Consider the following 16,086-nt stretch of genomic DNA (forward strand, 5'->3'; position numbering starts at 1 on the left):
TGAGTTAATGGGACTTGCTCAATTGATACAAAATGATACAAAATAGATTTGCGTTGATTTTTCTACCGATGATAGGAAGAAAACAAGATATAGCCATGTAGAATGATCGATCTCCTTGCTTCGGAGCTAAGACGGGACTTGAGATTTTCAGGTTGCTTTGATGGAATCGCGAGGCTTTAATACCTCGTTTCAAGACGCATCTCTACAACTTAAGACGGCCATCTCGTCCATCTCATCAAACTGCATTTTGAGAACCATCGACTAATTCTCTTCTTTTATGGCCCTGCATAACTCGGACTGTCATGCCTCTGTGATGTTGTAGTAATAAACCGCAATAATCATCATCGGCTTCACAGTTTTTGGAAGCTGCTTTTCCATTTGGTACATTCAGATCAGTCATCGTATATGGTTTGATGATGACTCTCTGAATCGCCACGAATAAGTTGGAACGCTCCGTGAGTAATCACCACCGAGTCAACCAGACCAAACAACCCTCCTCAAGAGAAATGCACCCTCCCCCCCCCCCCACCAATTATCCATCATTGTACAAGCAAGCGAACTTCAGGTAACTTCAAATAACTTGGTGGCACTGCTATCAGTACTCGCATACTCTGACAAAGTGGTATAGCAGGTGTTCTCAGAACATCCACACATATAGATATAGACGACACTTGACTTTGGTCGACAGATTTCCAAAAATCAGTGTGCTTCTATTGCAAACTAAACCTTATCACTTGAAGAAGCTCTACCCGAACGTCCTGTGCGCCACTACAAACAGTGAAGAATTCTCTGTAGTAGTCCAAAGTACACTTGATGCAGACCAGACGATTCCCAAAAGGAAAGCTTCCCATGTCTACAGTCCTAAACTTCCTGGAAAGAGCGCATCAAATTTACAACACTTGGACTTTGAAGAGACGAAATTTGCTTGTAGGAAGACGAACAGGCTTGCAGGGCGAAGCACCGTTCCCCACCGCAAAAGGTAGTGAGTTCTTGTGAATAGAGAGATGCTACTTCTCCAGCTGCAAACACCATCGTGCCTAGGGAATAATTACAGGGAGAATCTCATACCTCACTTCAGGTCTGAGATATATAGACCTAGAGTCATTATCAAAGTCGGAGATCTCTCTCTCTTATGTTCATAGACTTGAAAATTAGTGTAACATCCAACTATTACGGTCACGGCCTTGAAGCATGCAAACAAATGAATGTTCTATATATCTTCACTTAAAATGTTCGTAGCGATGGTAGGGGAATTCCTTAGGGGGAATAGGCTTACGGTTAAGTAATCTTGAGCACCGTTTTATCCTCGGTCGGCTAAACTACAGCGAGGCTGAAGCCTAATTACGAACTTTGAGCCTTACTGAATGAAAGTTCCTCATCAACACAACATTCACAACACAAGAGTGACAAGACAACACACGAATTCATATTTCATGGCCCCAATCCGTAGATATCTACGTATTAGCAAATTCTCGGTGCTTGAATGCCGCATTTATGTTGATAATCCAGTTTTGGCAGAAAGTTGGCTCCTAAATTCAAGAAATCCAATCTTGCCCCGAATCATCGAAAAGGTTCGTCCCCTGGTTTTACCAAAGTTGCGCGAAGAGCAGGAAAGGAGTAAGTCGAAGGGAAAGAAGAAGAGCGTGAAAGATGTTGTCACCGATGGTTAGTGAAACAATTGGGGATGCTTTCTATAGCACAACAGCCATTAACAATTAGTCGCAGAGGACTTCGAGGTATCCATATTCCTGACGGAGACTAGCACGCGGCATTCTATTCTGTTTAAACAAAAACACTTTCGAGACACAAACAAAAAAGCTCTGCAGTCTAATTCTGACAAACTTACCGGCAATGCGAATGATGCGCCAATCGAAGTAGCTGATGGTCCAGCTATTGTGCGAGAGGAAAGTGAAGAATCTATTTCCTTGCAAGACATACCTGAAGCAGCAGATGACTCCGATTTGTTCATCAGTGAAGATGAAGGGCCTCACGGAGCAAAACGATCGAGAGATGCACGAGAATCCACAGACTCCAATTTCAGTCCTCTATCCAAACGTCGAAAAGATGGAGGTACATCTGGGGATGAGGATGACAAGAAGAAAATGGCAATGGACACATCGTACGATGGTTTCTCAGTGAATGGTCGAGTGCTATGCCTGGTAGTCAAGAGGAAGGATAAGAAGGGCAAAGCTTCCCCCGCGAATGGAGGTCAAGCAATGTTGGAGGATTGGATCACGTCTACGCAGATACCCCCACAGCTAGAAGATGTTTAACTTCAAGAGTCCGAAAGTATATTTGATTGTATGGATATACATTTTTTAATAGCTTCAGGCATCTACCCTTAAGAATTGGGTTTGCAAGCCACATCAGAGGGAGCTACCGAGCTGCTGGTTTGGGACATGTCACAAACCCCATACTGCTTTAGCGAAACCTACACAACAACAACAAGAAGCTTTGTTGAGGATGATGGAGTCCATTTAATGGACGTCCCATTAAACTTTTCTTTCCTGAAATAACCTGCCTGATTAGAAGAGCACAGAAACTCTAAATATCCATCTGTCCACTTCGGAGTTGTGGCCTAAATTGGGGAAAAGTTGACGAGAAGTGCCAAGAGAATTCATTATCAAACCCCTGAACTCAAGGTCTCTGCTTCGAATATAAACTCTATTTTATCACTTCGTCAGCATCTGGTATGGTCGCGGCGCATATTTTCACCATGTCATTTGCAAAGCTCGTGGGGTACTAAGTGTGCTTTGCAAGAGAAACTCGTTAGGCTACCATATCCTAACTATCAATGCAGGCTCCCGTCTTCTTCCACAATCGGCTTGAATCCGTGTGGCACCCACACAGTCCAACTTGTACCATATCAAGCTCAAGCTTAAGCTTTTTTTCGGCTAGCCGTCGGCCATGAACTCCTGTGTGCGCAAAGAAGTCTACGTGCAAGGAGTGAATTAGAATACCACAGAGAATCAGCATCGTTCAATATTTCGATCTCGATGGCACAGTTTGCCGGAATATCATAATACTATTTAGCGACAATAATCACTATCCAGCATTTCCAAGAAGGGCCAATCCCAATTTCTTTGCTCAGCCCAATACATGTGCCAAGTTACAGCGTGAATATCGATTGCTAAGCAAGACTTAAACACTAGCCCATGGATACATTGATACCCAAAGTTGTTGACTTACAGGCATCGGACTTTTGCCCTTTAATGTCCTTCGAAATGCCGTGCCAACTCCAAGTCGGCAGCTGCTTGAAGCTTCAAACTTTCTTTTATAGCATCGAGTTTCATAGCATGTGGAATCGTGCTCACTTTGTTCCTGCGTTTACTCCATGTGGTCCAAGCCTTGGTGTCCACTTCCTTCCCGTCCGCCCTTCCGTCTTCCTCTCAGACTACACGTACGTCATTGGAACGTGCGCGGACAGGACAAATAATTTGAATTTACGAGCCGTTATTTTCGATAGGTACGAAAGTATAGTCGGGTTTAAATTGAACTTTTTATTGGTGCCTCAGTAAAGCCACTTATGTGAAAGGACGGGCTTTTTGTACTAGTTTACATATCAACCTTTTCTACAGTAAGATGGCAAAAGTCTTATCTCCCCGAATATTTTGTTGTACTCTCTGGAAGGATCATGGCGTCAAAGTTGAAAATCCTATTAAAGGAATATACTGAAAATCATCGGCCGTGCTACTCCTTAATGGTCGCCTGGAATGACGTTTGCTTTCTAGAGACGGTCTCGGCCGTTGGCTTCCTCCCCGAAGCGTAATTGAGCCTCTGAGGTTAACTTTTAGGCCACGCCAAATGATAGTGAAACGCACCAAGGATTTTTGGAAAAAGTATAAATGGATTTATACTTCCCCAATGTTCATGAACCGAGGTTTTTATATCGGCCGATAATGTAATAGATGCCTGGGCTCTGCTAACTTTTTTCCATGTCCAATGAAAATTACCCCATGAGTTAGCTCTTTCGAACTTGCCACTGGGGATTTTCCGCATCACACACGACCATACCTTCTGTCCAAGGTAATTGGTTCGCATATATTGTACGTGTATCAATGCTCGGACTTTATCAATCTAGATGGTGCCTATTGTTCTTTGAAGCTATACCCATAGCTCGAGTTATTCTTGGATACAGCTGTTCCCAATACATTGCTTGGACTCTCGACTGTGTCACAGACGGCGGGGTTCAAGTGGAGATCCGTACTGTGTATTTATGCTCGGCGAGGTGGAAACGTTTTATTGATATACTAGCACCAAAACATCGGCGATGTGGATTGATGATATCGAGAAGTTCTTTGAATTTAGCGAGATCTTTCTTTAGTGTCAATCTGATTCCTGATGAAATTGTTAGTTTTTATCGTTTATGGCCGTGCGAGCTCGTGCTAGAGTCTTTGTGTCGTTGAATATTCCTTGGTTTTTTGAAACTTTGTCACCGTCATCGTCGTCGCTATTGCTGATTGCTAGACCGTGCCTTCTTCATTTATTCCAAGGGGGAAAAGTATCGATTGCCATTTAATTTTATCTATCTTGCCTCATTAGGCAAAACCACTTCATTCTACTAGGGCTTGAAAAGGCGGAATATAGATTATGTGAATGTGCAGATACATTATGATTAGTTACTATATGCATCTATATTCCTCACTAGAACCCTTGACCGCCTCCAGTAGCTTCATCGATATCTCAGCCTCGCTCACCGAAGTCCTCGGTATCTAATTAAGTAATACGCCCTTGATAAAGTTGTACTCTGTCCTTGAAGTGATTTAGCCTTGGATGTGCTACTCCTTTTAATATTCAATACTTTTGGTATGATAAGACAGGATAGGATAGGTTTGTAGAAGTTTAGACGGACTATTTATTTATCTATTGGCACAGAAAGATTTCTTGGGAAGGGATTGTGAGTATATTTATCAATGAGGGGTTAGGGTATCTTGGTATAATTGGTGTGGAGGGGTTTTGAGGGGTGAGCTTAGGGGGTTGGTGGTGTTGGTGCTGGTGCTGGTGGATAGCTGGATTTTGTTAGTGAGTCATTGTGGTGGGTGGGATGTAATGTTAATTAGGGGTTGGATGAGGTGCGGTGTGATGTGATGATGGTAAATATAAAATAGAATGGATTAGGAGATTAACATTATAAACTTATGTGCTAGGTGATGAAAGAAGAGGATACTGATTACCTGATGAGGAGACTGGAAAAAAGTGGGAATTATATGATGTTTTGGATTGTAATGTTAATGAAATATATTAACGGGTGATGAATATTTAGATCTTCGAGGTGATATATCAGGACATACTTTTAGTACTTCAAGTATTCGATATTAATTAATGTTTTTTTATTATACAAAACGATACGTATACTCAAATCTGGAATTCTATTCCCTTTCTCTCTACCCTTTGAAATTATATCCTATCCTATTTACTTTCTCATTTGTGAAAATTATAGATTTCGATTGTTTTTAGTTTTCTATTGGGTGTGTTTTGTTTATATGTGGTGTTTGTGTATGTAGCTGTATATTCAGGATATAAGGATATGAGAAAGAAGAAACTTTGATATTTTGATATTTTGTTGAGATTTGAATGAGAAGGGGGAAAGGAGAGCGGGATATGAATATGAATATGAATATGAATATGAATATGAGTTATGGTAATGAGCTATGGTAATGTGGTGATGACGAGGTATAGGATGGTGAATCATGGTATTGAGTATAAGTATGAAATGAGTGTATAATTTAACAAGGAAAAGTATATTCTGAAAAGAAGTACTTGTTTCTCACGCAAAGAAGAAACGAGGGGAAGCGAGGGAAGGGGGGAGAGAATCTTTCAATCACCCAAAAGAAGAAGAAAAGAAGAAACAAGGAGTATCCCCTCCTAACTGCTAGACTGATACCACGTGACTTAAATATACATTCTTAAATCCTCACATCGTATGATCATATTCATAAGCTTTACTTACTCAAAGTCTATTGTTATCTATTTTATTTCAGCCTTCTTGTGAATTTTACTTCGGATACACATCCCATATGAATACTACCACTATAAGTTTATTTGCATACTACAGTATAAACAACAGATACGTGAGACATTCTATTACCGAGGAAGAAGTTTCGCATACATACCAGGTGCATTGAAATAAATATAAATAAATACAAAGATAAATATAAAAATAAAAATAAGACGGCGTCACGACAGGCGCTTATTTTATCTTTACTGGGCGGGTAAGATGTAAGACTACTAGATAAGACGGGGTAAAATACTAGGGGAGGTTTTCTTCCTGGCGCTTAGAAGGAACTCGCAATTTTTAGATTTCTGACTGTGGGTTTTGAGAGATGGGGTAGTTGATAATTGATATGTATTTTTTATTTTAATTCAAGAAAAGTAATAAATAAATAAAAAACAAAAAAAAATCCATCGACTCCAATTGACAAGAAACTCCGAAACTCAAAGTCTTTTAGTCTTTTTTTCGGAATATTTGATGATAGGAAAGTCCGAAAGATATGATTAGGAATCCTCAACCTCAGATAGAAACTCGAAAAAGAAAACAAAAACCTTGAAATGACGACTTTTATTTACATACGAAGTTACGAACGAAGTTGCGAACGGAGTATAAACTCCTTTCTGTATGCGAGCCTAAATTAGTAACAATTTACAAATGACTCACTCTTCTTCATGTGAATATTGAGGTTACGTATTTTTCTTCATGTATATGAAGTGTATGAAGTATTCTCCGAAGCAGAAAAATTTTAATTGAAGATCGATTGATTTGTTTGATGAGAAATCAAACATTTCTTTTAAATTCTTTACATCATACATGTAATATAGAATGACAATGACATGACATGTGAGGAACCCGTCGTCCGTGATATCCGTTCGTAAAACTTGGATGCGGGTATGTATGCTAGTTTTTTGATATTGGCAAGACCAAGAAAAAGAGAGAGAGAGGGAAGAATTAGTTGTGATTGGTTTTTTCTTTTCAGAACTACTGAAAATAGAACCGAATTCCGCCAATGTAAAAATATCTCCGTATGCACTTGCGATTTAAATAATCTTATGTGGTTTTCGTTTGAGGACGCCTTGGATATACTCAGTATTGAAAACTTCATTTCCCTGTCTCATAGAAGTCAAAACCAAATCACGAACTCACCGCCTTCGCATCCCTTTTCTAACTCAAGGGATATCCCTTCCCAAGAATCCTCAGCGAGTTTCTAGAAAATTAGTTTTAGAATTTGAGAAACTAAGCGACGTGTCGTTAAGTTTGGAGAAAGGAGAATGGGACAAGCAGTATCCTAGTTTTCCACGTGGAAGAAGTTGACAGATTGTTCCTTCATTCTTCTAGTCGCGGATCCATCGTACCATTTTTCTAATGACTGGAACGTACCTTGCATAGCTAACGTACGGAGTTTGTAATTTCCCAAAGTCTGAGGTGTCTGGCAGCTGACGGTGCGGTGTAGGAGTTTATCGGGAGGAGCGGTGGGTGAGCTTGGCAGAGGGAACTAGGAGGTGAGTTATTTTTTAATCTTTTTTTTAGAACTTTCTAAGCTGTGACTAGTTGTTTGGAAGGATCGATTTTGTTCCTTTAGATGGATTCAAAGTCCGACGGGCCATATCTGAGGCCTACGGGCTACCGCTCACTATCTTACCCGTGTTGCGTTGCGTTGCGTGTTGCCTACGCCTATAACCACAGGCATACGTCTCAACCACATCAGCGATTCGTAAGCCGAATTCCCAGATCTTCAGTGGCAAATTAGGAGTTTCAACGCCATCATTCAAAACCTCAAGCCCCGAAAACGAAAAAGGAAGTTGGAAAGAAAAAGAAAAAAGAACTTGCATATCTGTGAACATTCGGAAACTTCCTGAGAACCCCAGATCCTTGATTACGCCTTTTCCGAGTTTCCCATGATTTTGAATACCGATAATTTTCGGCGTCGATCAAAAGCCGAAAGTTAATCCCTCAGCCCTGAACCCTCGCCTTACTATAAACAAAAATCCGGCGGAGACGAGTTTTTGAGGGTAAAAGTATAGCATGGTTTGGAATCTTGGATGGATGTAACTTGTAAGTTCAAAGTTGTAATAAGTAAGCTTTCATAGAAATCCATACAAAGTAATATTCCTTGATCTCGATATTCCCTGCACACAGTCCCGTCAAAGGAGCAAAAACCTTCTAGAAGAAATTTGGAAGGATTTTTGTTGAGAACTCCACCATGCACCACATATTCTGAAGGCGTCAAGGAAGTTTGAAAAAAAGTAAAAAAATCAAGTATGCAAAACATCAATCAGGGACCTGCGTTCGTATCTATGAACCTCAGAAGTACCGTTTAACTGCACGGAGTAAAAGGCAAAAATGTAATTTATGATAAAATCCATGTGGAGATCATTTCAACATTTGAGTGGCTGAGTACTTTTTCGTTCCTTATGTGCAGCGGGACCACCAGTGAGTGAGTGGACTCTTGTAAGGCGGTCAAGTAGGTGGAAATGAAAATGATGATATAAAATTACATACATGATAACAACATTCTCCAGCTCCACCATGTGAAATTTTACCATTATTCGGCGTTCGCTCATTGAATTGATTGGTCTTATCATTCATCCATGCTTCTCTTCAAGAGTGGATCATATGGATCTCCCTCATCTGCCCCTCAGTAAAAAGGGAGTTATTAGTTCGTTTGCCACCCGTGACTGCACGTATTTTTTTGATACGGTATGTACATGCGAAGAAACTCCTTTATTTCGCTACTGTTACCTCACACCGACCGTTATTGGTAAATGATATCTCGACCAATGATAAGGAAGAAAGGAAAATAAACGAGATCTGAAGTTAATTGAGCTCGTGCGAAACATGAAACGAGTTCGCGGTTGTGTTTGCTTTTTTGTGCCCAATAATTGTGGGTGCTGTTGCTTATGCATGACAGTTTAGAGCATTCGCTTATCACCCTTCATTTCGCACTCACATAATGTATGTAGTACTTACTGTAGTGACACAGCTCATACATTTTCCCGTGCGTTTGAAATTCACCTCATGTCTCCTGGAAATTTCCGGAATGGGGTTTCAGATGAGTTTGACGCGGTACATACTTCACCACGAAGAGGTCACGGTCACGTTTTGGCTTTGACGAATATCGCATCATCTTAAATTACTGTACTGTATGTTGTCTGTTGTGTTCGCTAATGTGCCGACGGGATGATGGTGTGCGAGATTGAGAAATTTGTTACGGAGTACCAGTACACTTACTTGCATGCGGAGGTAAGGTAAGGTATGGATCAGGGAAGAGTGACGTGACTGCAATTGCCCTGATTATGATTGATTTTCCATGTATGCGTGCCAGGGCCATACGCAGGTACAAGACATGATGAGAAAGTGGATCATGACCCTGATTTTCAGATATCTACAATTTTCTAGAATTTTTCAATGGGTTGATCCGCTAATTCATCTGAGAGGAATGGTGATTGGATACATTTTGCGAGGTTGTTTCGTGATTCGCTGTTTTGTAGTCATGGCATGTAGGTTTGAAGTGCTTGATATGTGGGGATGATCAGTACGGAGTGGCCGAAATGGAATGTTTTGTGAAGATTATTTTTCTTGTGAAGATTCTTGATCCTGGATCTTGGAACTTGAATGTTGAAGATAGAATCTTATACAAAGTATGCTTGTGCCTGTGCTTATGCTTCTTCAATTTGTGAAAATAGTGCAAAAGGGGTTCAGGGGTTCAATAGAGCGAACTTCGGGAAGAAGTTCAGATGGCAGATTTGTTGGCGCCGAAGCTTAAGATTTGTTTTGAAGTTTCGGCCACGAGGAGACGGACTTTCCCGATTTTATCTTCGGTTTATACTGAATTCCCATAGCAAGCTTTCATCAAACTTAAAGTTACATGATGAGGACAAGTATCATGCAGAAGCGCCGTGGATAGGCACATGAAGGACAGTGCGTTATCAAAACGTTAAGCTATTGAATCCAAGATCTTGGGATTGGCATATTCCGGTCCAAGCTGAAAGATTGGAAATTCAGACTGGTGGTAACCCGATCGACAACACACCCTCTCCTCTCCATCTCGAATTTTCCATGGGATGCCAACGACGTCAATATGCTAAAGCGTAGCGGCCGAAGTCGAAAAAGCTTGATAGCAAGTGGACATGAAAAGTCCGAGAGCAAGAAAAAAAAAATGTATGCAAGCTTAACGATTTTTGACCTCTTCGTCGACATCACGGAGGTTATTCAATAGTGGACGAACCATTCATGAACTATATTTGGAGGTATTGAAGCTTGGCATGAATAATAATCATGAAATGATATCAAACTCACCGCCTTGAAGAGATCTATTGAAAAAAATATTCTCCTAGGGCCAAATCTAGCGCTGGAACAAGACAGGCCATGTAGTGACGTTTCCTTGGGGAAATGTTGGACATATAGATATCACCATCATTAAACATAGCGGTATAGCGGTGAAGGGATTCCATCCTCTTCCTCATTGGGCGCCAGTGGATAGGGAAATGAAAAAAAAGCTTGTCGACAGCGCTCCGCTGTTGCATCACGATGTACTGATTTTGAAACTCTATTCTCCGCATCGGAACATCTCACGGGAGATTTTCGAAGTTGGAAAGAAAATTCTTCGTATCGACAGGCACAGGTCTGATCATGGAGGTATCATTGCTGAATGATTTTGATACTTGCCCCCCCAAATGGGTAAAGATAAACCCCATTTGAAGACATTCATTACCCGAATATACCGACCCGTTCTATAAAAATGATGCGAACAAGTCGAAATAAAATGAACCCTTGTTGTACTCCAGGGCTCATTTTCGGTTATCGAGAAATTTTGTTGAGATGAAAGGGAGGAGAATGATCTCCTCTTTTCGAAAAAGCCGTCAAAATCGCGAAATTAATGTCCGAGAGCTCAGATAGTGACAGGTGCCATGGGAACGATGCAAGCAAAGAGAAAATCCTCAATTTGCGCGACAAACGCTGGTGGGCACTGAGCATTGAGCATAAAAGAAAAAAAGCGATCCTCATTTTATCTCCGCAAGCTCTGCAAGACTATCCCCATTGAGAACGGGAGTATCCTCATTAAGAAACGGGCAAGACCTCTTTTAGGCAAGCCATCTGGTAGGAATATCGAAAAGGATTAGCAGATATATGATTTCAATAACCTCAAAACTTCATCTCCACTTGCGACCTTGATGCTGGGAGAGGAGTCAAGAGTCAGAGGAGCGCAAGATCGGAGGAGACAACATCCGTTTCTGCCGCTTCGGTACTCGCAGGTAGTTTTGAACTATGGGGTGAGTGTGCAAGGGGATATTCTTTTCAATTTGCGCGACAAACGCAGGGGCTGGGGTTACATTGATTTTTATGTGACTCGCCTCAGCCTTGTGTCAGGGGGTTGTCTACTTTTCTACTTTCTAGCGAGAAAAAATAAGATCGTAAGTTTCTTTTGCCAATCCACTCTCTATTTGTCCAGGTGACTTGCGATCCTAGACTTGGCATTTTAAGTTTATGGGCCCTATGGAGATGGGATATCAATTATGAAATTTTCACATGAAAAAGTTGATTACGAGAAATTAGATGCTAGATACTAGATAGATATCTTGGGTTCGTATTTTTCTTATCAAGAAACGAACTCGAAGGTTGGAGTTGGAATACGTAGCCAGCCAGCAACAGCTTAGACCATTCCCTGATCATAACTATTGAAAATCAAGCCCTATGTCTTTCGTATCCCGAAATGTCGGAGTCCTTGGTTATTGCTCAGCCACTTTTGCATGATGGTTTCCAAACCACAATGAGATGAACTCGGTCACGCATCTCAGTCGTTGCGGGAGTATTCGGAATCATGGGCTGGAGAAACAATTAACATCTAACTCATCGTTCGACCAACATGCTCTCTGCATTCATACTCAGGTACCACAAGCCTCCCGAGAACGGGTGATGAGATTGTGGACGGGAAGGGCAAAAGAAAATCTATCAATTCCACGTTTTGAGCATGGATAAATGTCGGAATACGAAATGTACGCGCAGCAGTATTTAGCCAGATCTACTTGTGCATGCATGCTTAGATATTTCGAGGTAAATAGCCATGATGCATATTTAGAATTTGCTGCGCGGTACTGTTGTTGGAATGAGGTTGGATTGATGCATGCACATAGCTTTTTGATTGAAAATCATGAAAATGTATGGATGGTATTAACTATCAACCAATCATTTCCTAGGGTTTAAGCATTTTGTTTAACAAATGATAAATCTTTGCGGGTATGCATGCATTACTATCTGAATTTAGATATCGTGTACTATATTCATGATCGATCATCGAAGACAGCGGTTCGAGAAAAGGGGGCCAAAACGCAAATTAAGCTAATTGAGATGCGTCGTTCGTGTGTTTGTTTGGGACGCGGACAGCGAACTAAACTACGACCTTGAACCGTTGAAGTTTCCCGTTTCAACCACGTACCTCGATGTTGGTACCTACAGAGGCTCATGATTGATCAAAGTACGAATGACGCTTACAATCAAGAGTTTTAGTTAGTATATAGTATAGTATGGTATAGTACGATATGGTGCAGTGAGATCGGGTAAAGATACGGGAGGAAGTGCGAGGGGAAACAAGGGCTATAGCCAATTTTGCGTCGGCATGCGATCTCACCAGGAACGGAAACACTCCAACACCCCACATTTGATATCATCATGGGCCATGGCATAGCATGGCATGGCTTGACCTACAGACTACCAAAAGAACCAGGTATGAAATTGGTCATTGGCTATTGCGGTTGATATTGAGTGATGAGGGATGAGGGAGGGATGAGTGGTGGGTGATCATATGATGAATTTCGTGACTGATAATCCGTAGCAGCCTTGAAAAGCCTTGGAACTTGCTTGGAAAGATACAAGCTGAGGCGTAGCGTCCTACGTACTAATGGTATCAAGCGTCAGCACGGAAAAAGGTACACGAACTTACAAGGCTGGGTGATTGCTTAGTTTTAGTAGGCTGAGAACCTGGAGATACTTTTTCATTGGGTGTTGCCTACAACTTTATGGAATACAGTCAGCACTATGCCGATCCCAACCCAGCAAAACTCGTGGGAACTATTAATGAATTCGGTGTTGATTGACAATCAAGAAATGAACAACAAATGATGGCGAAAATACAAACAAAATCCCCGGCTAAACTTTTCGATGATGTGATCCTTTCCTTTCCATCATTCATTCCTCATTTACCCGAATCATCAGAGAGGTATTTTATTAGATGTATTGCTCAATGCTCAACACTCGATATCAAATTCCCCATTTTAGTCCAAATTTCAAGCCGCCCCTCATTCAAAAATCCTCAGCCTGATCACTTCCTAGAATTGTGGATTAGATAGATAAATAGATAGAAATAATAATAAATATCGAGGAAATGATTCCGCGCTTTCTTTTCTGCCATTTGAACCAAACTATTTTCGGCAGTGGGTAGTTCACTCGTAGTTTACCCCTGTAACCGCCTGCTCTGTTACCAAAATAGTATTAATGAAGTAATCAAATAAAATGACTACTCCATCTCCCTTGATCATAGATCATCTAAAATAAATACTTATGCTTTCATAGAAGGAGATATACTCAGGTCCGGAGTAAATAGATACGACCACGTAAACATCAATCGTATACAACTCGCCAGCCACGACTCGGTAGTGTGCAGTGTATGTAAATGAACCTTAGAAATCACTCTCTTTTTCTTATCAATGTTAGAATTTTCCTTCAAGTCACAGGAGCTACCTATACCAGAAGTCACCAAGCACCGAAAGTTAAATTTTTTCTCGGGTTCTACACCTTCACAAACTTTTAGTCTTGAGATGTGATTCTGATAAAAAACCCCCCTAGACCAGATGTTAATGAACTAAATGCATCTTGCCGAGATAGATGATAATAAAATAAAGCCAACAAGCTGAAGCTCCCCCCTGTTCAATGCATCAACAATTCCATGGCTTGTACATGGCTTGTACAAGGCTTCAAACTAAAATTATTCTACATACCAAGCTTTCCCTTTCTTAGAAACATCTTATTCACATCCTGGCATGCATCAAGAAAAAAAAATGATTCTCCACAATTAATCGTCCAAGACGACTTTGAGACCATTGTACCTGGCACCTACGCAAGTGCAGCCCAAAATGAAACACGATAGCGTGGGATGCTTGTAACGCCCTGGCAGTAACTTTGACCAGGTCAGGTCCAAACCTTCCGATGCTGATCCAAAGTCATTGAGCAAGGCAATACAGTATGGACAAATTTCCCCAGGTAGGTTGAACCTGGTCTGGTCTGATTGTTGTGTGCGAAAACACATAAAGATCCAGGACCCCAACTTGCAGTTAATCAGTATCACAATAACTTCCATCCAGCGCTACCACCAGTCTCAAGTTACATCTATCTACCATAGAAGCATCTTCTTATATTGGAATAAACATTAATCATCCTACATCCAATCGCCACTACTCCAGATATATAACTATCCTCCTCCTCCCACCTCGAGACGATCATCATCATCAACTTCAATCATCATCTGAAGCATCTTCTCTCCACACAACCACAACAATCAGTTCATCCTACCTCCATCAACATGCCTGCTCAACATCGCCCAACAAACCTTCCTCCTTGCCCAGGACCACCACCCAACCGTCCTCTCCCTCCCCTTCCATCCAAGTAAACTTCAGTCTTTCGACAAGGAAAGACATCTACTGAAGTTTAAGGGGACACGGACTTTACTTGCTCACTCACCACAAAGCGAACCACAAGTCGGATGAAATGACCTCCACAGTGAGCGAGCCGCCGGGCCCGCGTTTGAGAGTTCCAATTGCAAGATTGCACTATTAAATGTTACATGCATACACACATACATTGCATATCAATCATTCCATACCCGCCCTCACCATACTTACGCCTTACGAAAACATACCATTGAACCTTCGTTTCTTCGGCACGCTAAAAGCCTAAATGGTAACCAGTCGAACTGGGCAATTTACTACCCCTCCACCAGCTATTCTCTTCGGCGCTTCTAAAGCTTCTTGCATATTTCCAAGAACTTGCATCACATCCCGAGTATATGGTTCCATGACGAACGGGTCGGACCAATACCGATAGGATTTTCCGAACGGCGCAGCGAGTTACGCATACCTACACATACATACATTATTTACAATACTCACGCATTCACAACTACCTACGACGACAACATTCATTCTCTTCTCGCACCATAGCGGAGATTCGAGCAGGCTCGACCTTTGACTTGCTTGCACGTTTATCTCGATACCCTCTTTTACTCATACTCATCATCTCTTTTCTTTGATGATTTGAGAGTTCCAACATTTTTCTTGTACCAATACAATACTCAATGTTACCGCGGCGATCGGTTTCATTCGTTTTTTTTTCATTCATACATACATATGGTGTTCTAATATTTTTCTTATGCATGTATCAATATCTATCAATAACAATATTTGGCGTTTTTTCTCCCCGGGAAAGGATATCTATCTGATCGGGATGATTGGAATGGGATAGGATGGGATATGATGAACGGGTTACCTCTCTCTACATGGGACGGACCTGGGGAGTTTTAAGGATTTGGTAGCATCACCACCCTATGGAATGGGAAAGATTGCGATTTGTATTTTTTTGGGTGGGGGGTAATGGTTGTTATGTGAGGGGGAAGCTTTATTAGCTTGCTATGATGAGATTTGATGATGAGAGAAAGAAAGAATATATCATACTTTAATCTACCGTACCTGAGTGTCTTCTTTGCTTGTGATTTTTATTGTGATTGTGATTGTGAATATCTAGTATGATTGCGATTATTCCTATGATGCTTTTTTAGTAGATAATTCGACTCATTATTGTTTGGTTGAGGATATTTCAATCAGAGATTGATACTTGAAGTCAAACTCATACATACATACCTAATACCTATCCACAAATCACCACAACAAAAAGCACCCCATAAATACAAAACCACGCATAAATAAAAATAAAAATGAAAAACATCTCGGTCGTTCATAATACATTTTATACATTTTATACATTTTATACATTTCATATAATACATATGATACATACATACTCGTATAGAGATATCACTGATTCGC

At 41.0% G+C, this 16,086-nt stretch overlaps 8 protein-coding genes across 8 annotated transcripts; 4 read left to right on the forward strand and 4 right to left on the reverse strand.

The window, feature by feature from the left end:
* Window positions 1-235: 235 nt before the first annotated feature.
* On the reverse strand, window positions 236-400 carry SS1G_12977 (predicted protein; the record flags this gene model as incomplete). Its single annotated transcript, XM_001585835.1, has 1 exon — window positions 236-400. One exon carries the CDS (start codon window positions 398-400, stop codon window positions 236-238), a length of 165 nt encoding a protein of 54 aa, XP_001585885.1.
* Window positions 401-849: 449 nt separating this feature from the next.
* Window positions 850-2,273, forward strand: SS1G_12978 (hypothetical protein; the record flags this gene model as incomplete). The annotated part of the gene is made up of 3 exons (XM_001585836.1): window positions 850-982; window positions 1,510-1,665; window positions 1,891-2,273. 3 exons carry the CDS (start codon window positions 850-852, stop codon window positions 2,271-2,273), a joined length of 672 nt encoding a protein of 223 aa, XP_001585886.1.
* A 1,916-nt stretch (window positions 2,274-4,189) lies between these two features.
* SS1G_12979 (predicted protein) lies at window positions 4,190-4,676 on the reverse strand (the record flags this gene model as incomplete). The annotated part of the gene is made up of 2 exons (XM_001585837.1): window positions 4,190-4,338; window positions 4,646-4,676. The coding sequence occupies 2 exons, from the start codon at window positions 4,674-4,676 to the stop codon at window positions 4,190-4,192; spliced, it is 180 nt and encodes a 59-aa protein (XP_001585887.1).
* Window positions 4,677-6,250: 1,574 nt separating this feature from the next.
* SS1G_12980 (predicted protein) lies at window positions 6,251-7,697 on the reverse strand (the record flags this gene model as incomplete). The annotated part of the gene is made up of 4 exons (XM_001585838.1): window positions 6,251-6,268; window positions 6,572-6,612; window positions 7,139-7,199; window positions 7,635-7,697. 4 exons carry the CDS (start codon window positions 7,695-7,697, stop codon window positions 6,251-6,253), a joined length of 183 nt encoding a protein of 60 aa, XP_001585888.1.
* Window positions 7,698-9,010: 1,313 nt separating this feature from the next.
* On the forward strand, window positions 9,011-10,647 carry SS1G_12981 (predicted protein; the record flags this gene model as incomplete). The annotated part of the gene is made up of 4 exons (XM_001585839.1): window positions 9,011-9,058; window positions 9,635-9,873; window positions 9,949-10,067; window positions 10,358-10,647. The coding sequence occupies 4 exons, from the start codon at window positions 9,011-9,013 to the stop codon at window positions 10,645-10,647; spliced, it is 696 nt and encodes a 231-aa protein (XP_001585889.1).
* Window positions 10,648-12,661: 2,014 nt separating this feature from the next.
* On the forward strand, window positions 12,662-13,086 carry SS1G_12982 (predicted protein; the record flags this gene model as incomplete). Its single annotated transcript, XM_001585840.1, has 3 exons — window positions 12,662-12,716; window positions 12,828-12,918; window positions 13,020-13,086. 3 exons carry the CDS (start codon window positions 12,662-12,664, stop codon window positions 13,084-13,086), a joined length of 213 nt encoding a protein of 70 aa, XP_001585890.1.
* A 609-nt stretch (window positions 13,087-13,695) lies between these two features.
* On the forward strand, window positions 13,696-14,387 carry SS1G_12983 (predicted protein; the record flags this gene model as incomplete). Its single annotated transcript, XM_001585841.1, has 3 exons — window positions 13,696-13,757; window positions 14,163-14,248; window positions 14,299-14,387. 3 exons carry the CDS (start codon window positions 13,696-13,698, stop codon window positions 14,385-14,387), a joined length of 237 nt encoding a protein of 78 aa, XP_001585891.1.
* A 334-nt stretch (window positions 14,388-14,721) lies between these two features.
* On the reverse strand, window positions 14,722-15,313 carry SS1G_12984 (predicted protein; the record flags this gene model as incomplete). Its single annotated transcript, XM_001585842.1, has 3 exons — window positions 14,722-14,814; window positions 14,904-14,937; window positions 15,168-15,313. The coding sequence occupies 3 exons, from the start codon at window positions 15,311-15,313 to the stop codon at window positions 14,722-14,724; spliced, it is 273 nt and encodes a 90-aa protein (XP_001585892.1).
* Between the last annotated feature and the right edge of the window lie 773 nt (window positions 15,314-16,086).

Source organism: Sclerotinia sclerotiorum, genomic scaffold, assembly GCF_000146945.2.
Source record: "Sclerotinia sclerotiorum 1980 UF-70 scaffold_23 genomic scaffold, whole genome shotgun sequence".
NCBI classification, from domain to species: domain Eukaryota; kingdom Fungi; phylum Ascomycota; class Leotiomycetes; order Helotiales; family Sclerotiniaceae; genus Sclerotinia; species Sclerotinia sclerotiorum.